This window comes from Uranotaenia lowii, chromosome 2 (genome assembly GCF_029784155.1).
Source record: "Uranotaenia lowii strain MFRU-FL chromosome 2, ASM2978415v1, whole genome shotgun sequence".
Taxonomy (NCBI): domain Eukaryota; kingdom Metazoa; phylum Arthropoda; class Insecta; order Diptera; family Culicidae; genus Uranotaenia; species Uranotaenia lowii.
In genome coordinates, this window is record NC_073692.1 from 354,636,828 (window position 1) to 354,658,358 (window position 21,531).

The 21,531-nt window shown below is 41.4% G+C and overlaps 3 protein-coding genes across 5 annotated transcripts; all 3 read left to right on the plus strand.

Annotated features, from left to right (window-relative positions):
- The first annotated feature begins 264 nt into the window (after nt 1–264).
- LOC129743077 (uncharacterized) lies at nt 265–16,880 on the plus strand. Its single transcript, XM_055735022.1, has 12 exons — nt 265–383; nt 477–698; nt 851–2,527; nt 2,592–2,726; nt 5,994–6,544; nt 6,990–7,304; nt 7,359–8,483; nt 9,072–9,908; nt 12,322–12,615; nt 13,178–13,421; nt 13,554–15,236; nt 15,304–16,880. The coding sequence occupies exons 2-12, from the start codon at nt 481–483 to the stop codon at nt 15,437–15,439; spliced, it is 7,215 nt and encodes a 2,404-aa protein (XP_055590997.1). The 5' UTR covers nt 265–383; nt 477–480; the 3' UTR covers nt 15,440–16,880.
- On the plus strand, nt 8,158–13,110 carry LOC129744736 (uncharacterized). Of its 2 annotated transcripts, XM_055737421.1 has the most exons (3): nt 8,158–11,909; nt 11,972–12,199; nt 12,280–13,110. In XM_055737421.1, exon 1 carries the CDS (start codon nt 8,237–8,239, stop codon nt 9,935–9,937), a length of 1,701 nt encoding a protein of 566 aa, XP_055593396.1. In that variant the 5' UTR covers nt 8,158–8,236; the 3' UTR covers nt 9,938–11,909; nt 11,972–12,199; nt 12,280–13,110. The 2 variants fall into 2 exon arrangements, with proteins under 2 accessions (XP_055593396.1, XP_055593395.1); XM_055737420.1 differs by having other exon boundaries at nt 8,158–12,199.
- A 279-nt stretch (nt 16,881–17,159) lies between the features above and the next one.
- Nucleotides 17,160–19,997, plus strand: LOC129744735 (zinc finger protein ZFP2-like). 2 transcript variants are annotated; one of them, XM_055737418.1, is made up of 4 exons: nt 17,160–17,345; nt 17,437–17,658; nt 18,039–19,712; nt 19,780–19,997. In XM_055737418.1, exons 1-4 carry the CDS (start codon nt 17,341–17,343, stop codon nt 19,913–19,915), a joined length of 2,037 nt encoding a protein of 678 aa, XP_055593393.1. In that variant the 5' UTR covers nt 17,160–17,340; the 3' UTR covers nt 19,916–19,997. The 2 variants fall into 2 exon arrangements, with proteins under 2 accessions (XP_055593393.1, XP_055593394.1); XM_055737419.1 differs by having other exon boundaries at nt 17,258–17,355.
- The last annotated feature ends 1,534 nt before the right edge of the window (nt 19,998–21,531 follow it).

Consider the following 21,531-nt stretch of genomic DNA (forward strand, 5'->3'; position numbering starts at 1 on the left):
TAATGAAAAAAAAAAATAGAAAATTTAAAAAAAATTAATTTCATACCGCTGATGGTGATGGTGGTACTATAGTGACTTTGGTAATAGGAACTTCGTGCAGAGGGTGGTGGTGACATGCGAGTCATTGATGAGATGAAGATGGAATGGAGAAGACTGACAGTGAGGTATATTGAAGCGTTTGTACGTCCTTTAGAACCTTTATGAGGTCAAAAGGTTCAAAATCAAATTTAAAAAATCTACTTGAACTTTCAGGTAAGTTTCGCGTTTCCTTTTATTTTGAGTGTTTATTTACCATCTGCCCCGCGGTGTTTTCGTCGTTGTTGAAAGTTTTTGAACGTTGATGCGGTATATTTAAAATAACTAATATCAGGAATTCAGGCGAGGTAGGTAACTGAAAATAATTGTACGAAGTTACGAAGCGTTTATACATATACCTACATGAAAACTTATTCTTTTCCGGTTCTGGTTTGGCGTAGCAATATGCCGTGCATTGTACCGACTTGCGAAACGCCAGCCGCAACCCTCATTCCATTCCCCAGCAATCCGAAGCTGGCGGAACGATGGTCCGAAGCCATTCAGGTGGGATGTGAAATGCTAGGCGCCGCCAATGCCGAGAAAAATACTGTCCGTCAGATTTGTGAATCTCATTTTTGTGCCGCCACTAATGACTACCAAGAACCATCGTTGTTTTGCAACAGGTATGCATTTTATTTCTATTCTATTGCAAATAATCATACAATTATTGTTAAATTTCTATTAATTTTTAATTTATACGCATGTTTTTTCAAACGTTCATATTTTAAAAGTAATATTAAATTTTATGAAGGCATTAAAAAAATTATTGTTTCAGCAAAAGCAAAAAAGTACAGATTGTATGCTGTCGTATGTGTCTTCGATTCCATACAATTACGAAATCTATGCCGAAGAATGGCTATTTAGGAAAGGACAACATATCCTCGTTCATTATGGAAACGATGAACATCGATCTAAATGATTCGAATTATTTCAATTTTATTTGCGAATTCTGCTTGGCACGCCTCGATATCTGCAAAGTGATATTGTCAAATTTTGTCGACGCCAATCGATGCTTTCAGGAGCTTAAAACCCATATAACCGCCCAGGAGTTGGAGTTTCTAGTAAAAGATGAGACAACGATTTATCAGACGATTTCTGATTCCGAAGAGTTACTTTCTGAGCCCATGGATGATGAAAGAATGGATGATGAAAACAAATCAGAAAGTGAAACAGAGTTGAACTATGATTCTGAAGATAGCCTTATTGAGATGGTTGAAAATGACACTACACTTTCTGGCGGATCAGATACCAAAAAGGATTCAATTAATGATAAACGCCCAAAAAGGTACAAAAATGGAGCATTCAGGAGAACTTTACGCAAAAAGTATCTGGAATCTAATGAAACAGATTCAGATAATTTGAAATTTTTACTAGCAAAAAAATGTTATCTCTGTCAAAAAGCATGGCCGGATTCAAATGCGTTGAACGAACACCTCACGGCTCAACATGCAACCATAACTGACTACCGATGCGAAGAGTGCAACGAGGACTGTCTAACAATTGGATCATACAATCGTCATTTGGCCAAACATGATAAATCTGAACGCCCACATAAATGTAATTTTTGTCCGTATCGTTTCGTTCATAATGTAAACATGAGACGTCACGAGATGGCAGTTCATAATGTAAAACATAATGTGAAACCCTACAGTAAACCTATCGTTAGAAGCATATTATGCGAACACTGCGGGGCTTCATTTCCTTACAAAACAAGGCTCACAGCCCATATACGTATACATCATTTGAATAAAAAACTAACTTGTAGCATCTGCAACCGATCATTTACTACTAATTACAGTCTCGAAAGGCATATGTTAATACACAACAATCAGAAACCACACGTTTGTGGGACATGTGGCGAAAGTTTCCGAAGGCTGCTGAATCTGAAACATCACATGGAAAAAGTTCACGAAGGACGCAATCCTCATGTTTGTACCGAATGTGACAAAGAATTCCAAACTTATGATGCTCTGTATATGCATCGTTCCCGAATACATAAAGGGAAACTTCCCAACCCATCCCGGCGTGTTCAGCAATCAAATATGCCCATTGTGTGCTCCCTTTGCAAAGTATTGTATCCTACACACCGGGAACTTGGTCAACACATCGAAGACTATCACTCAGAAGATTACCCCTACGTTGAATGTGACGTATGTCAGCAGAAATTCATGACTAAAAGACAGTTATATTTGCACAAACCTCTGCATACGGATAGATTTGAATGTAAAATTTGCGAAAAGAGATTCCCGACTAATCAGAGGCTACAGCAACACGATGATACCCATCACAACTTTGAACGGAAGTACGAGTGCTCAATCTGCACGGATAAGTCTTTTAAACATATTAGTTCTTTCGAAAATCATATGAGGGTACACAGAAGGGGGAAAATTTTTCCCTGTGAGTTTTGCGACAAAACCTTCGCACGCCAATATTCTCTAAGAACTCACCGAAGGTAAGAACATTACATAAGGAAACAAAGGTGGCTTGAAGTGTTCAACATGTAACTTTCATTTCAGAACTCATACCGGCGAGAAACCTTTCGAATGTCCCGTTTGTCAGAAACGTTTCGGAGATGATGGAACTTTCTGTAAGCACAAGAAGCGATGCTTGTCGAATGCAGCGTCGATTAGTGGCGGAACATTGATGCAATGAGGTTCTGCAAGATTGATAAATTAGTACCTGCTTTAATTTTATATCATTTCTAAAAAAATTTAAGTTAAAGAAATGTGAAAAAAAATATACATTTTGTTTGTCAAATCTATAAATTATCTACATCTATTGAGGCTTCATGGCTAAGTGTTTATTGCAAAAAAATACAAAGACCAGACGTACAAACTCGAACAAAAGCTCTTCAGAAAAGTGTGTTAAAATCGAGATGCTATCATAAAAGAAAATTCGTTTAAAATTGACTAGAAGCAGTGCCATCTGTTGCGCCGTTCAAAAGTTACAAAGCCACTTTTTAAATGCTCAGTTTTCGTTAAGGCGTAATCGTATTTATATGAACTCATAAATGATTAAACAAATGCCTCACTAAAATAGACGGCTTTAATTTATTGGTAAATAAATACAATTAGAGTTACTTTTGACTGGGCGAAATTTCACTTCTTTTATTTTCCCAGTACTGGGGCAAAAAAAAACTGGGGCAGTCAAAATAATAAAAGTTAACGGCTTTGGAATAAGTTTTCGCACTTCTTGAACGGTTATCTGAGTCAGATGACGTCCAGACAAAAAGGAACACGACGATCATTGTACATGGATAATGTTTATATAATATTATATGTATATTTCAAAGTACTATGAACGGCGATTAGTCTCACCGAGCATCAAGCGTTTAAATTAAATTTTTAGAAACGCCGTTGGAAGACTGAGCAGCAGAGGTGCCAGGTGTCCTGATTTATCAGGATTTGTCCTGATTTTCGAGAGACCGTCCTGATTTTTCAAAAACCCTCGAGTTGTCCTGATTTTTGAAAGTTTGCCACTAAAATGTCCTGATTTGTCCTGATTTTCATAAAAACCTCGTAAATATGATCGAGTTTGTAGTTAAACTATGAGAAAATCGAATAAATAGGTTATTAAGGGGGAGGGGGGGGGGGGGGTAGGGTCTGACGGGTATAAAAAAACACCATTTTCACGATTTTTTTCTAGAGCTATCGTTCAAACAAATGTATTCAAATTTTTTGCATTATACAAAGCATTGTTAAAAGAACATTTAGTAATTTTTTCGTAGAAAAATATTGAAAAATGAGCCGGTGACGGAGCACTTTCGAGGATGCCTTTTAGAAAACAGGATTTGCGGTGGACACTGTATCTCAGCACAGAATCATCTGAAGTCAAAAAATCAGAGCAAAATATTTTTAATAGATGTTTTTCTGGACCCCAACGTTTTTATTTAACTTAAAAATATTTTTTTGAAATTTTTGTGGCTGTTTGAAGTAAAAACTACGATTTTTCACTTAAAAATCCGCCATTTTTTACCTCTAAAATCTCCCCAAAGTAAAAAAAATCAAAAAAGAAAAACGTTGGGGTCTGGTATTTTATATGTAGAAAATATGTTCCAAATTTGAAAAGAATCGGATAAGTAGTTTTCAAATGACGATGTCGACGGACTTTAAAAATGTGCTTTCGAGAAAAACGCGTTTGAAGTTTCTGCTCTTGCTTTCTTGCATTATTAGATAGGAGGAGATAAAGGCCTATAACTTCTACAGTTTTGCTTCAATTGACTTGAAAATTTGACACAACATTCTTAAAATGTTTTGCAATAAGAAATTAAAAAAATAAAAAAATCGATTTTTTGAAAGTGTTAGACCCTACCCTTACCTTAAATAGTTAATCCCATTTAACAGATGGTAATTTTCGGCTCAGATGATATTTAAATGGTGTTTTTCGATATGAACTACTGGCCAGCCAACAAGCTGCGTATTGTTGTTGCATAAATCAAGGCGTTTACAGCACATGTACTGCGCCTTTATTTATGCAATCTAAGCAGAAATCCTTATAATTTTCATAAATCAAGAGATGTCCTGAAAAATCCTGATTTTTAACTTCGCGTTGTCCTGATTTTTGACGAAACCACCTGGCACCCCTGCTGAGCAGCAGATCACCGACTTTCGACAATCTAGTACTTCATTTTTCCTTGTCGGAAGTCCGGACCGAGGTTTTTAGAAACACAAGGTTCTCCGACTTTCACAGTGAGTGTAGGGAGGAGCAAGCGAGCGCTCAATGAGTTTGTTTACAAACACAAGATTATTTGCTCAGCTTTTCTGTGGTTTGTTGGTAAACAAACTCCATGAGTTCCGCATTTGCAAAGCCAAAATGGTTGAATCGGGAATTTGAAATACGGTAACATTTCCTATATATACACACCTTGGTCCAGACTGTCCGAAGCGACAAAGGAAAATGATGTACTAGATTGTATGGTCAGTCAACCAACGACGTTTCTAAAAAAATAAATGCACAATAAATAAGTGTACAAAGTTACGAAGCATTATAAAAACACAAAAATTTATACTTTTACTGTTCAATTCAACTCGAACCGCCGTTGAGACAGGACGCTTTCTCCTCAGTGCAAATCATCGTCGTTGAATAACCTTACCGCCGCGTTTTTCTAATCGTCTCTATCACAGACATCCTAATTAAAGGATTTTTTCTAGTGAATAAGAACTGTGATCAGTAATTCAGTGATTAGTGTTTCCGAATCATGGGGGACAACCCCCCTCCTTGGGGCTTAGACCCACTTCCCAGCAACTCTAATCAAAGAAGAATACCAAATTGGATGGACCCGAAAGGCGAACACGGGGAAATGCAGTTTCTCCTACTGAAACCCGCTACCACAGCCAAATTGCCTGCGTACCCTTTTATCATATCAAAAACCGTTGAACGCGCTGTTGGTCAAATCGTTGGTGGGCATCCCTACGACAAAGGGGAATCCTATACCTGCTGAAAGTTAGGTCACCGAAACAAGTGGAGAAACTACTTGCCGTCAACGAACTAATTGATTCCACTCCGATTAATATCACCTTACATCCAACCCTCAACACATGTAAATGTATTGTTACATGCAAAGAGGTCGCCGGTGTATCAAATCAACAGCTTGCGGGCGACCTTGCCAGCCAAGGGGTCATCAATGTCTACAGATTCCTGCGGAAAGTGGACGGAAAGGAGACCCCCACGGACACGTTCGTTCTTACTATTCAAGGCACTACAGCTCCAACCCACATTAGATTCGGCTTCATTCGAACCCCAACTCGCCAATACTACCCTCGCCCTATGATGTGTATGCAGTGCGGTAATTTTGGGCATACCAAAAAACACTGCAAGAATGCCCCGGTTTGCCTGATCTGCGGAGAACAAAAAATCCACACAAACTGTAAGCTGACCCCAAACTGTATTAACTGCCAAAATCCTCACCCCACCACAAGCCGCGTTTGCCCCGTTTTCGTCGGTGAACAGGACATTATCAAAATTAGGACTGACCGTGGGATTTCCCATAACGACGCCGTAAAGGAATATAGATCCCGCCAAAACCAGACCAGCTCCATACAACAGCGACTCAGCCAAGCCAGTTCCAGCTCTTCCGTCGACGCCAAGGATCGGGAAATCGCCGAACTACGAAGACAAGTGGCATTCCTCACTGCTCAAATCGCTACTTTTTCCCAACTCGTTAAAGAGAAAGAACGAACCAACGAATCTCAATGCAGTTCCGAAAGTGACACCAGCATGGAAAGCAACAACTCTACCATAAGTAAGGCCTCAATCACCAAGCGTTTCTGGAAAACCTCTTCAGACGATTCTCCCCCCGGGACAGAAACCAATCCACAAGATGACAGTAAAATTCTGAATCGCCCCAAAAAGAAACGTCAACGGAGACCGAACAATGCCAATCTACCAGCTAAAGACCCGACTGTTGACCATAACCGACAAAACACCCATCCGACCCCAACGGTAAATCCATCTTTCTTCCTAAAGGCCGGTAAGTCCAACCAACCATAGATATAACTTCCTACTATAGCTCCAGATTTTTCCACTATTTTAAATACTTCTGCCTACCACTTTAATTCTATTACTCATCATGACCCACAATAATCGCAATAGCCCAACACAAAAAACTACAACCAACTTCGCTCTACAGTGGAACATCTTTGGTCTCAGAACCCGATTACCTGAAATCCAATTACTTGTCTCCAAATACTCCCCAATAATTCTCGCTGTTCAAGAAACCCTCGCCCCACATTCAACAATACCAACTAACATAATTAACGGCTACCACTTTTTGTCACATAAAAATCCCTCGAACCCCTACAGCAGAGGCGTCGGCCTCGGAATAAAAAATGGATTCCCATATTCTTTTGTCAACATAAATTCCCCCCTCAACACTATCTGTGTTCGTCTCGAAGCCCCCATCAAAATCTCCGTAGTTTCCCTATATGCTTCGCCGTCACTATCATACGAAGACTACACCAAGGGCTTTGAAGATCTGATCCCACAAATACCAACCCCTTTCATCCTACTTGGTGATTTTAACGCCCACTCTACTGAGTGGGGGAGTAAAAACGTTGACCGAAAGGGTGAGTTCATCGAGGACTTTGCCCAAACTAAATGCCTAACCATCCTCAATAATGGCTCCCCTACACGTTTATGTCCCCGCACGGGCAACACGTCAGCTATTGATTTAAGCATAGTATCCTGGTCTCTCGGGCCTAAATTCGGCTGGAAAGCTCTAGAAGACAACGGTGGGAGTGACCACTTTCCCCTCTTAATTAATTTGCAACACCCCTCCCCTGTAGCTGCCACAAGGCCTCGCTGGCGTTACAACGAAGCCAACTGGGATGACTATCAAACCCATATTGAAAGATTTATCTCCGTTAACAATTCTATTTCCCTCGAACAATTCAACAACATCCTATTGGAAGCGGGTTCCAAATTTATTCCCCGGTCAAGCGGAACACCAGGCAAAACCTCGGTCCCATGGTGGGGGCCTGAAGTTCGGGAAGCCCTGAAAAAACGAAGGAAGGCCCTTCGACTTTTAAGACGTATTCCTAATGACCATCCCAATAAACAGACTGCTTTAACATCTTTCAAAAATGCCAGGGCGGAAGCCAGGTCCGCAGTTCGGACCGCAAAAAACAATTGTTGGCTTAAGTTTACTGAAGAAATTCACCCCAACACTCCCTCCAAAGTCCTTTGGAGCAAAATTAAAACCCTTAACGGAGAACCCCGCAAAAATCAGTTCCATTTACTCCTTAACCAAAACTACACCAACGACCCACTCCTTCTGGCCGAAGCCTTCTGCAAACATTTCTCCTCTACAAACACTGTCAATCAAAATCCAACTCCTCCCGAAGAAACCCCCCCATATTCTCTACATCTTTCTCTCAGCTGTTCCTACAACTCCGACTTCACCCTAGATGAACTCAACACGGCCCTTCATAAAGTCAAGGGTCTATCTTCTGGGCCCGACGATATCGGGTACCCATTTCTCAAAAACCTGCCCCTATCCGCCAAAACAACATTTTTAAATATAATCAACCAAATCTGGAATGATGGTTCGATACCTGATAACTGGAAACGCGGCCTTGTTGTCCCTATTCCCAAGCCCCAAAAAGATCCAAGTAACATCGACAGTTATCGCCCTATCACTTTGATTGACTGCTCTGGGAAAATCATGGAAAGACTAGTCAATCACCGCCTCAACACCATTATAGATCAAAAACTACTCTTAGACGACCGTCAATACGCTTTCCGTCCCGGCCGATCAACCGATGACTATCTATGCCTCCTTGAGTGCATTCTGGATGATGCCTTAAGTCGAAGTCAACACATTGAACTCCTATCGTTGGACCTATCCAAAGCTTTTGATTGCGTCGAACATAACACCATACTCACCTCCCTGCGAGACTGGGGAATTTCTGGTAAATTATATCAATATATCCAAAGCTTTCTAACCAATCGCACTATCCAGGTTCTAGTCAACAACTCTCTCTCCAGCCCAAGACAAATGCCTACAGGGGTCCCGCAGGGATCAGTAATCTCCCCTACCCTCTTTCTGATTGCCATAAACTCCATTTTCAAAATCATTCCTGAAAACATCAAGATCCTTGTTTACGCGGATGATATCCTGCTCATCTCGATATCTGCATTTGCCCGCCTAACACGAATCAGGCTACAAACAGCCTTAGACAAAATTGCCATTTGGGCACCGAAAATAGGTTTCCGATTCTCCCCTGATAAATCTAAACTCCTTCACCTTGGTCCTAATAGGAAAAAACTCAAAAAACTCCCTCCCCTGAAACTATTCAACCAGTCCATCCCCTTCGTCCATTCCTTCCGTTTATTGGGTGTTTGGATTGACGACCGACTAACATTTTCAACTCATCTCAACCAAATTAGAAAGAACAGCAAGAACAAACTCAACCTACTCCGTATCCTAAGTAAAACCCCAAGTCATGCAAATCGAGACTCCCTTATTAAATTTGTCCATGGATGGTTACTCCCATCAGCACTACATGATCTGGGTCTCATCAGTAGATCCGGCCCTCGGCTCTACCACAAACTTGAACCTTTATACAACGGATGCATCCGAACAGTTGGTTCCGCGTTTGTAACAAGCCCCATCGTATCGATCATGGCCGAATGCGGCCAACTTCCTTTCAACTATCTGGTTGCCAAGCACCTTACCTCTAAATCAGTCCGTTGGCTCGCCATTGGAGGCAACAGCGACGCTCCCCTAGTTACTCGCACCAACACCATACTCCAAAATCTCATTAACTGCTCCCTTCCATCTGTTTGTCCTAGAAGAAAACCTCCGTTTCGATATTGGACTGAAAAAACTCCACCCATTGACTTCTCCCTATCCCTCAAAATCAAAGCCGGCCAACCCTCCTGCACCGTACTACCTTTTTTCCACGAACTAGTTGACAGAAAATACAGGACAACGACTCACATATTCACTGACGGCTCCAAAACCATTGACGGTCAAGTCGGCTGTGGCATTGAGGATCCTCTCAACAAGCGTAGCCTTGCCCTACCATCTCAGTGCTCCGTCTTCAGCGCCGAAGCATACGCTCTATTGAATGCCCTTCAAAATATTCCAAATCAGCCAACCTCTACAACCATCTTTTCCGACTCAGCAAGTGTGCTGAAAGCAGTCGCCAAGGGCAGCATAAAACACCCCTGGATATCTTCCATATCACACGAGGCCTTAAAGAGAGGTGCTACCTTGGTTTGGATTCCCGGTCACGCCGGCATACCCGGCAACGAATCTGCCGACCGCCTGGCTTCTATAGGTGCCAACCTAACCCCACCATCTGTACCCATCCCGCAACAGGACGCTTACCGTGACATCTTGTTGCATTTAAGCTTATAGCTAAGTTATTAGTCCTAAAAATATTTCACGATACGAGCGATTGGCAAACTAACACATAAAAACCCATCCCCATATAGAGAAAAATCAGCGTGTTGTTATTATTAAACCAAAATTGGTTAAAATACGCCAAGCGTGAAATTTTATGTCAAGAGCACCCAAAAATGAGGAAAGGAAACGCAGCGTGCAACAAGAGCTGTCAAACGGGCCACGCGGAACAGATCCGCCATTTCGTTCCTAGCACCGCCGTGAACAGACGGAAAAAGTGCCGCTAAAAAAATCGGGAAGTGGGGTTGCGTTCGCGGATTTGCCGGAAAAAGCAGAAATCCACTCCAGAGCGCGTGCCAGACGAGCCGGAAGGTACACCTTCAATAGATTTGGCCGAAGAAAAGAAAAAGAAACCTATCGACGAGACAAGCCGGCCAGAAGAGGTGGACAGGAAAAAACAAAAAGAGCCGCACAACCACGCTGCGGCTCTTTTTCTCCCCTCACCTCAACTGCCTTCCGGTGCGGCAATTTCGGGCGAGCCGAAGAAAATCAGCAGCCCCCTGGTAGACCCCAGGAGGCGCCACAAGTGTAGGACGGAGGCACGAATCAACCAAGACCAGCAGCCCCCTGGTAGACCCCAGGAGGCGCCACAGGCGTAGGGCCACAGTTCCCGCAGTGCTGCCAATCGGCACTCCGAATCGCCGAGCAGCACAACAAAACTCGGAGGCCCCGGGACTCTGCCGTGAAGAAAAGTGGAGGTCTTCCGGCAGAAAGGGTCCACAAGGGAAAGCAACAGCAACAGCGCCAGCAATCGGCCCCAGGCGTAGGGCGGCCGACCAGCAGCAACAGCGCCACCAATCGGCCCCAGGCGTAGGGCGGCCGACCAGCAGCAACAGCGCCACCAATCGGCCCCAGGCGTAGGGCGGCCGACCAGCAGCAACAGCGCCACCAATCGGCCCCAGGCGTAGGGCGGCCGACCAGCAGCAACAGCGCCACCAATCGGCCCCAGGCGTAGGGCGGCCGACCAGCAGCGACAGCGCCACCAATCGGCCCCAGGCGTAGGGCGGCCGAATAGCGGAAGAGGCACGAGGTGCCACCCGATCGGCGCTCGGTCGAAAGGCGGCGGACGCATGCCGGGCAGGCGAGGTGCCGTACAGTGGGATCCATTCGGCGAAAATGCGGTGAGTACACGCTGGTTTGGGGAAGTGTGGGTGTGTCTTGCCATAATCCTTTGTAGCCATCATTTTTATTCATGTGGCATCGCCCACGAAAAGCCTCTTCAATAATCTCTAACAAAATCTCTCTCGCCTGGGAGAGAGACTGGTCAGCAAATCAAACAGCTAAACTCAGGGAAGTGAAAAACTGCCCCCGCAAATGGATCGACCGAAAAAACCCCAAAGAAAGAATTGCCCTAACGCGACTACGAATCGGCCATACCAGGCTCACTCAGGGATATCTTTTAGATAGAGAAGAACCCCCCATTTGCCCCTCATGCAGCTGCGTAGCTTCTGTGAAACATATATTGGCGGACTGCTCAACATATGATGTACACAGAGTGGCTTGCCGACTAGCCAACAGCTTACGGCAAATACTCTCAAATTGCCCAGACGAAGAGGAAAAAGTATTAAACTTCCTAGAAACCACAAAACTCCTGTCCGAAATTTAAGAGTGCAAATAGGGAAGAATTCACGCTCGATTTTATTTAACCATTTATGGTTAAAGAAAAACCATTTTATGGTTTTTGCTAAAAAACTATCAATATGGTTATTTTTTAAGAATTTTTCAATGAAGAAATTTAACCATTTTGGAAGTTTTCGTGCATTAACCATTAAACGGTTGAAAAGCTTGAAGTTTTTTCATCGCCATTTTGAAAGTTACGTGAAGCAAACCGAACGCGTTTCGCAAAATCTTTTTTTCGCACGGATAGAATAAAATTCCAAATAAATATATACCTGTGGTTCGGGTGTGCGTGGAGAGATTCTGAAAGGTAATTGTTTTATCACAAACTTTTCCAAAAAAACCCATTCTAAAAATTAAACAAAATTGCAGTGCACCAGTTGGAAGAATCCGCAAGAGTCCGGATTCAGTTCCGGTGAAACTTAAACGTGACGTCTTGCGCGGGAGTACTAATTTATTACCGGAACGAGCGCACCTATTGCCACAAAAATTGGTCCCGATCGTTCTCCTTATTCTGATGGAGCTGGGGCGGGTCGGACAACCCAAAAAGCAAGGACCATCCCCGATGCATTTAGCGCTAAGAAGCCGAAAAGCGAACAGGTAACTTTTGACGGGCAATGATCCTGTTCTTATTCACAACAAATAAAACGTGTCAATTTAATTTTTGCCTTATCCGGCAGTGTAAACCGGTCAAAAATGAAGGAATACGCCACCCCAAAAAGCTCCCGTCGGAGCAGATCAGCTTCGTGACACAGCGGATGGTCCACATCAAGTCGGATGCGAACAAGATCGTCCGAAAGCCGCTGCTCAAGAATCGGGAAACAAAGTTTTGGAAACAGGAATTCTCATTGCCGATTACCGGAGAGTCGGGCGGGACCAGATGTGCATCAAACCGAACTTTATGAAGACGGGAGTGTCGTTGAAATATGAGAAGGTGGAACATGGTCGACTCATTCTGGTGTTCCAGCACCGGGGCAAGAATATTGCTAATAAGGAGGCGATGCCGCCATGGCCAGGCTAGGATTGCCTATAAGCGTAGGTCGGTTTTCTCAAGCAGACCGAGGGTGTGGACGCGACGCTTAAAATGGTAGAACCCTGGATTATATGTTCAAAGCAGAAAATGTGGAAGAGGAACCGAAAAAGATTCTGAATACTTCTAATATTCATATATTTTTATGTATTGTCTATCACGATTTTTTAATTTCAAAACAAATGAAAAACATCAAAATAAACACTACCGGAAACAAGCATGTTTAACCAACAAGATAGAAAATATAGAAATTTAAAAGCTAGTATTTTTTTCTAAATTTTTATCTCGATATCTTCCATTTTGCGATTAGGTTGAAAAATAACCATTTTCCCACCTTTCCTCCATAACTTCTTGCGGTTAAAAAGTAACCATATTTCCACTTCTCAAGAGAAGTCAAAAAATGACTTCTATGGAAGAAACCAAAAAATCACTTAACGTGGAAAGGTGTGAAAATGGTTACTTTTTAACGATAATTGGTTAATTAATTTCGAGCGTGAATGACATGAAAATGTTAAATTCCCAGAAAAAAAAAAAAAAAAAAAAAACTTTTACTGTTCTCGTTTGCCTTAGCAATATGCCGTGCATTGTACCGACTTGCAAAACGCCGGCAGCTACCCTCGTTCCATTCCCCAGCAATCCGAAACTGGCGGAACGATGGTCCGAAGCCATTCAGGTGGGATGTGAAATACTCGGCGCCGTCAATTCCGGGAAAAATACCATCCATCAGATTTGTGAATCTCATTTCTGTGCTGCAACTAATGACTACCAAGAACCATCGTTATTTGTCAACAGGTAGGTACCGAATTTTTATTCTACTCGAAGAAATACAATCGTTAAATTTTAATCTATAAACGTGTTTTTTTCATCAGTTTATTCTTTGAAATATAAAATTGAGCAATGTAGGCATTAAATTTTTTTTTTCAGCAAAAACAGAACAGTACAAATTGTATGCTGCCGTATGTGTCTTCGATTCCATCCAATTTCGAAATCTATACCCAAGAGTGGCCATACAGGAAAGGACGACGTATCCTCATTCATTATGGAAACGATGAACATCGATGTAAATGATTCGAGTTATTTTAATTTTATTTGCGAATGCTGCTTTGCACGCCTCGATATTTGCAAGGTGATATTGTCAAGTTTTCTCGACGCCGATCAATGCTTTCAGGAACTTAAAAACCATATCGCCGCTCACGAGTTGGAGTTTCTAGTAAAAGATGAGGCAACTATTTATCAGACGATTTCCGATTCCGAAGAGTTACTTTCTGAGCCCATGTATGATGAAAAAATGGAAGAAGAAAACAAATCAGAAAGTGAAACAGAGTTGAACTATGATTCTGAAGATAGCCTGAATGAGATGGTAGCAAATGGCACTACAAATTCTGATTCTGACGGATCAGATACCAAAAAGGATTCAATTAATGATAAACGCCCAAAAAGGTACAAAAATGGAGCATTCAGGAGAACTTTACGCAAAAAGTATATGGAATCTAATAAAACAGATTCAGAAAATTTGACACTTTTACTAGCAAAAAAGTGCTATATCTGTCAAAAGGTTTGGCCGGATGCAAATGCGTTGAACGAACACCTTACGGCTCAACATGCAACTATAACTGACTATCGATGCGGAGAGTGCAACGAGGACTGTCTAAGAATTGGAACATACAATCGCCATCTGGCTAAGCACGATAAATCTGAACGCCCGCACAAATGTAACTTCTGTCCGAATCGTTTCTCCCATACTCAAACCATGAAGCGTCACGAGATGACAGTTCACAATGTAAAACATAATGTGAAACCCTACAGTAAACCTATCGTTAGGAGCATATTATGCGAACACTGCGGGGCTTCGTTCCCCTACAGAACAAAGCTCACAGCCCATATACGTATACATCATTTGAATAAAAAACTAACCTGTAGCATCTGCAACCGATCATTTACTACTAATTCCAGTCTCGAACGCCATATGTTAATACACAACAACCAGAAACCACACGTTTGTGCTACATGTGGCGAAAGTTTCCGCAGGCTGCTCAATCTGAAACATCACATGGAAAAAGTTCATGAAGGACGCAATCCTCATGTTTGTACCGAATGTAACAAAGAATTCAAAACTTATTATACCCTGTGTACGCATCGTTCCCAAGTACATAAAGGAAAACCAGCACGAAGTTCAAATCGTTCGCAACAAACCAATATACCAATCGAGTGCTCGATTTGTAAAGTAAATTTTCCTACACACCGGGAACTTGGTCAACACATCGAAGACTACCACTCAGAAGATTACCCCTATGTTGAATGTGACGTATGTCAGCAGAAATTCATGACTAAAAGACTGTTATATCCGCACAAAGCTTTGCATACGGATAAATTTGAATGTAAAATTTGCGAAAAGAGGTTCCAGACTAATCAGAGGCTACAGTTACACAATGACGCCCATCACAACACTGAGCGGAAGTACAAGTGCTTAACCTGCACAGATAGATTTTTTAAAAATCTTAGTTCTTTTAGAAATCATATGTCGGTACACAGAAGGGGAAAAATTTTTCCGTGTGAGTTTTGCGACAAAACCTTTGCACGCAAAGATATCCTAAAGGTTCACCGAAGGTAAGAATATATTACATCAGGAAACATAAATTGGCTTGAAGTATTCAACATGTAACTTTCATTTTAGAACTCATACCGGTGAGAAACCTTTCGAATGTCCCGTTTGTCAGAAACGTTTTGGAGATGATGGAACTTTCAGTAAGCACAAGAAGCGATGCTTATCGAATGCAGCGTCGATGGGTGTTGAAATTTTGATGCAGTAAGGTCCTGCTGCAAGATGGATAAATATGTTACTATTTTAATTTTAAATCATTTTAGAAATTTTAAAATTAAAGGAATGTGAAAAAAATCATTTTCTGTCATATCTACAAATCATTGATTTCTATTGAGGCTTCAGAGCTAAAGCAGTATAAGCACTGTAAAGTGCATAAAGGCTTCTTTCGAGAAACACGCTATTTAATGTTTTCATGTTGCGCTATCCCTATAGGTTCAAAAAATATAAATATAAAATAAGTTGAAGATTATGCAGTGGATTATGTGCATACATGAAAAATTCTCGTAGGCAGGGTTGCCATAATTTTAAAAAAAAATCAGGGAACTGGTGAATTAAAAACCAGGCAAAATCAGAGTAACGGAAATTTTGCTCAAAGTGATGACAATTAAAGGGAATCTTTCGATTGCTTTCATCCAGCCACATTTTCACTTTTTAACTTCAGCAATGGTACCTAATCCAGTTCTTTACTACCCATTTTCATCACATTCGCAAAAATCAGGCATATTTTCATAATCAGGGAAATTCAATGATCATGGACTTCCCAGACACATTCAGAAAAAAAGCGGGACACTGCCTAAAAAAGCGGGACATTTGAGGAACTCTTTACTTTAAATTTTTTTTTAAATTAAAAACAGCTCAATTATATCCATGCATGGTTGCAGTGGATTGCAATCATCATCCAACGTTGTTCTTAGAAAGTACACTAAGTTTTTTTTTCACGCGGATTGATTTTGTTCAGTTTTCTATTACATCACTTCTATTTTCCCTGGGTTTTGCCATAATCACGTTTCATTTCCACGGATCTCACGAATTAGAGAAAATATTTTAAGTCCTACATGTAAACGGCGGATTTGATAACGCGTAGAAAACCATTGTGTAATAAAAAATTATTTCAAATTTGTTTTAAGATTCTGGCGAAAAATTACTATCTATAATCATTTGGAAGCAACTTAAACAGAATTTTCTTCATTTTAAAGTTATTTACATTGAATTGGTTGAACGTGCTCCAAGAACGGTTAAATGAATAAGAATCTTTCTGTAATGCTAAGAACATAAGATTTATTCAGTATTGTCTTATATGAATGCGGTTTATTTTAAGACAAAAAGGTTTTGAAAGCTTTTCTGTGTTGAACCAATAAATTCAAATTGAGGTTAAAGTTTGATTTTTTAGTGTAAGTTATTGAACTTTGTAAAAGTTTGACAAGATAAAAAAGTGGGACATTTTAAGGAAAAAGCGGGACATTCAATAAAAAGCGGGACATGATGCTGATTTTATAATATTTGAAATTGTCAATAATAAATCTATTTATAAATGTATAAATTTTTGGTGGTCCAAAGGAAGTTTTGGCCGCTATCCCGGAACGTCCGGTAGAAAAAAAAACTCTTACTTCAATAAAGACACCCAATTTTGGCTTTGCATTGCTGTATCTCGTTTACCAATGGACCGTTTCTCTAAATTCAAATTTTATTTTTTTTCGTTAACTTTATTATTATTTTCATATCTCGCAGCGTCGAAGACAAAAACCTGACAGTTCAAATCGGTCCAGATTTGGTTGGGATTCGGTCAGTTTTTTTTGACCGAATTGACGCGGCGAAATTCTCGGCCGATTTGAACTGTCAGGCTTGTCTTCGACGTTGCGTTTAGCAGCAGCGAAATGGCCCGGAAAATCGAACGTTTTCGATCTGACAAGCTTTTCCTTTGACAGTAATCGGTCCGATTTCCAGACGCGCTCCGATCCGGGAAGGAGCTTTAAAAAATCTACTTTAGCTTTCAGAGAAATTTTACGTTTCTTTTTCTTTTGAGTGTATGTTTCCAATCTGCCGCGCAGAGCAAGTGCGTGTTTTCGTCGTTGTTAAAAGTTTATTTGAAATAAAATATCATAAATTCAGATGAGGTAGGTGTAGGTTACTGAAAATAATTGTACGAAGTTACAAAGTGTTTGAATACACAAAACTTTATTCTTTTCCTGTTCTGGTTTGCCGTAGCAATATGCCGTGCATTGTACCGACTTGCAGAACGCCGGCAGCTACCCTCGTTCCATTCCCCAGCAATCCGAAACTGGCGGAACGATGGTCCGAAGCCATTCAGGTGGGATGTGAAATACTCGGCGCCGTCAATTTCGGGAAAAATACTATCCATCAGATTTGTGAATCTCATTTCTGTGCTGCTACAAATGACTACCAAGAACCATCGTTGTTTGTCAACAGGTAGGATACCTAATTTTATTTATTTTTATCAATTTTATTTAAAGGAGATTTTAACGTATAAGGTCATTCCTCCCCTGCAAGCTTAATGTTATCCTCATTTTTGGCATTGTTATTCAGTACAAAGTTTATGTTGTTCGAAAGTCCAACTGTTTTCAAATTTCATCATATTTTGAACAATTTGCGATTATATGTTCGATGGTATTCTCGATATCACAGGTCTGGCAAGTGTTCCAAATTTTTATTCTACTCGAAAGAATCATACAACTGTTAAATTTCTATTAATTTTTAATCCAGACGTATGTTTTTTGCATCCTTTCATTATTTGAAATAAATATCAAATTTTTGCGATTCAGGCGTTAAAAATATCTTTTTTTTTTCAGCAAAAGCAAAAAAGTACAGATTGTATGCTGCCGTATGTGTCTTCGATTCCATCCAATTACGAAATCTTTGCCGAAGAGTGGCCATATAGGAAAGGACGACATATCATCGTTCATTATGGAAACGATGAACATCGATGTAAATGATTCGAGTTATTTTAATTTTATTTGCGAATGCTGCTTTGCACGCATCGATATCTGCAAGGTAATATTGTCAAGTTTTCTCGACGCCGATCGATGCTTTCAGGAACTTAAAAACCATATCACCGCCCAGGAGTTGGAGTTTCTAGTAAAAGATGAGGCAACGATTTATCAGACGATTTCCGATTCCGAAGAGTTACTTTCTGAGTCCATGGATGATGAAAGAATGGAAGATGAAAACAAATCAGAAAGTGAAACAGAGTTGAACTATGATTCTGAAGATAGCCTGATTGAGATGGTAGAAAATGACACTACACTTTCTGACGGATCAGATACCAAAAAGGATTCAATTAATGATAAACGCCCAAAAAGGTACAAAAATGGAGCATTCAGGAGAACTTTACGCAAAAAGTATCTGGAATCTAATGAAACAGATTCAGATAATTTGACACTTTTATTAGCAAAAAAGTGTTATATCTGTCAAAAGGTGTGGCCGGATGCAAATGCGTTGAACGAACACCTCACGGCTCAACATGCAACCATAACTGACTACCGATGCGAAGAGTGCAACGAGGACTGTCTAACAATTGGATCATACAATCGTCATTTGGCCAAACACGATAAATCTGAACGCCCACATAAATGTAATTTTTGTCCGTATCGTTTCGTTCATAATGTAAACATGAGGCGTCACGAGATGGCAGTTCACAATGTAAAACATAATGTGAAACCTTACAGTAAACATATCGTTAGGAGCATATTATGCGAACACTGCGGGGCTTCATTTCGCTACAGTACAAAGCTCACAACCCATATACGTATACATCATCTGAATAAAAAACTAACCTGTAGCATCTGCAACCAATCATTTACCACTAATTTCAGTCTCGAACGGCATATGTTAATACACAACAACCAGAAACCACACGTTTGTGCTACATGTGGCGAAAGTTTCCGCAGGCTGCTCGATCTAAAACATCACATGGAAAAAGTTCATGAAGGACGTAATCCTCATGTTTGTACCGAATGTAACAAAGAATTTAAAACTTATTATACCCTGTGTACGCATCGTTCCCAAGTACATAAAGGAAATCCTCCCCAACCATCACGACAATCAAACAATGTATCAATCGAGTGCTCCGTTTGCAGCGTAATTTTTCCTACACACCGGGAACTTGGCCAACACATCGAAGACTGTCACTCAAAAAATTATCCCTACTTTGAATGTAACGTGTGTCAGGAGAAATTCATCACTAAAAGACTATTATATTTGCACAAAGCTTTGCATACGGATAAATTTGAATGTAAAATATGCGAAAAGAGGTTCCAGACTAAACAGAGGTTACAGCAACACGATGACGCCCATCACAACACTGAACGGAAGTACAAGTGCTCAATCTGCACAGATAATAGATTTTATAAAAATATTAGTTCTCTTAAAAATCATATGACGATACACAGAAGGGGAAAAATTTTTCCGTGTGAGTTTTGCGACAAAAGCTTCGCACGCAAAGATGTCCTAAAGATTCACCGAAGGTAAGAACATATCACATCAGGAAACAAAAGTTGGGTTTAAGTGTTCAACTTGTAACTTTCATTTTAGAACTCATACCGGCGAGAAACCTTTCGAATGTCCCGTTTGTCAGAAACATTTTGGAGATAATGGAACTTTCAGTAAGCACAAGAAGCGGTGCTTGTCGAATGCAGCGTCTATGGGTGGCAAAACATTGATGCAATGAGACTCTACAAAATTGAAAAATTAATATTTACTTTAAATTCATTTCTAATAAAATGAAAGTTAAATAAGGAATCTGAAAAAAATCCTTTTTTGTCAAATCTATAAATCAGCGCTCTCTCTATCGCTATCTTTACCTATTTGGATTTTCCGCACCGGGACGCAACGTATCAGGCCTTTCGGAGACCTCTGAGCCCTTCGACTCAGTCGCGCTGTTTTCCTGCCAGCGGCATCAGTCGTCCCGGCCCTGAGTTCGATTGGGGCGACGAGGTTCTCCAGCCTGCACCGACAGGCAAGTATAAGTTTTCCTTTGGAACTTTCCCACCGCGTGACGCTTTTTCGGTTTCCAGTCGTACCAATAGCGCTGACTCCAACCAGTATTACTTCGGCAACCTTCCGCCTAACGAGAATATCTCCAACCATTCTGGAGTTTCTGCACCGGGACGCAACGAGCTAGGCACTTTGGAGACCCCTGAGCCCTTCGACTCAGTCGCGCTGATTCCAGCCAGCGTCATCAGTCGTCCCGGCTCTGAGTTCGTCTGCGGCGAAGGGGTTCTCCAGCCTGTGAATTCAGGCTAGTATAGTACCCCTGATTCCTGTGCCTGATGATATTCAACCTTCCAGTGCACGTTTCTTCAAATCCGCTCCGGGTCCTTTAGATTCCGTAACCCTTTACTACCAGAATGTCGGGGGTATTGATTCCTGCCTGACCGACTACCTGCTCGCAACTTCGTGTTCCTGCTATGACATCATCGCCTTCACGGAAACACGGCTGAATGACCGCACACTATCAAGTCAGATCTTTGGCCCTGATTACGCAGTGTGCCGCTGTGACCGCAGTTCCCGTAACAGCAAAAAGTCCAGTGGAGGCGGGGTGCTACTTGCCGTGAAGTCGAATCTCCCAGCGCAACTCATCGACAACAAATCCTGGTGCGATCTGGAACTTGTGTGGATTCGCTTTGACCTCGTAGACCGGAAACTGTACGTATGTGTACTGTACCTGCCACCCGATCGCTCAAGAGATGTTGCCCTCGCTGAGTCGTTTTCTCGCTGCATCGTCGAAGTTAGTTCTTTCTGCGCTCCAGAAGATGACTTACTTGTCATTGGCGACTTCAATATGCCCGGTTTGAAGTGGTGCTCTCACCATGGTAGCTTTCTGTATCCGGACCCTGCCTGCTCTACTTTTTCGGCGCCTTCAAACATCATATTGGACTCCTTGAGTACAGCGACCTTGCGCCAGATTAACGGCGTGGTGAACGAATATGGTCGTACGCTGGACCTTTGCTTTGCCAATGATGGATCTCGTTTACCGTTCATCGAACTGCACCGCTAGTTAAAGTAGTCCCACATCACCCTGCTCTACTGGCATCACTTGAAATAACTAGGCTGAACGCTACAGTAGGAAAACTAGCGACCTTCTACCTCGACTTTAAAAACGCTAACTTCGACGACATCTCTCACATTCTGGCAACTATCGACTGGGTATCTGAGCTTGATCTATCAAATCCTAACGCCGCTGCTGATACCTTCTCACACATTCTGAATTATGTCATCGATCGCCACGTTCCAAAACGCTCTAGCAGTGGAAATACGCGAATCCCCTGGATCACGACTGAACTG

Excerpts from the sequence above, each read along its gene's own strand:
- LOC129744736 (XM_055737420.1), top strand. The coding sequence starts at position 8,237 with ATGGAAAGACTAGTCAATCACCGCCTCAACACCATTATAGATCAAAAA.
- LOC129744735 (XM_055737418.1), top strand. Across the intron at positions 17,659-18,038 it reads CCATCGTTGTTTGTCAACAG|CAAAAGCAAAAAAGTACAGA; the intron begins GTAGGATACCTA and ends TTTTTTTTTCAG. Across the intron at positions 19,713-19,779 it reads GTCCTAAAGATTCACCGAAG|AACTCATACCGGCGAGAAAC; the intron begins GTAAGAACATAT and ends CTTTCATTTTAG.
- LOC129743077 (XM_055735022.1), top strand. The coding sequence starts at position 481 with ATGCCGTGCATTGTACCGACTTGCGAAACGCCAGCCGCAACCCTCATT. Across the intron at positions 6,545-6,989 it reads ATCTTTCTTCCTAAAGGCCG|TTTCCCTATATGCTTCGCCG; the intron begins GTAAGTCCAACC and ends AAATCTCCGTAG. Across the intron at positions 7,305-7,358 it reads GAAAGCTCTAGAAGACAACG|CTGCCACAAGGCCTCGCTGG; the intron begins GTGGGAGTGACC and ends CCTCCCCTGTAG.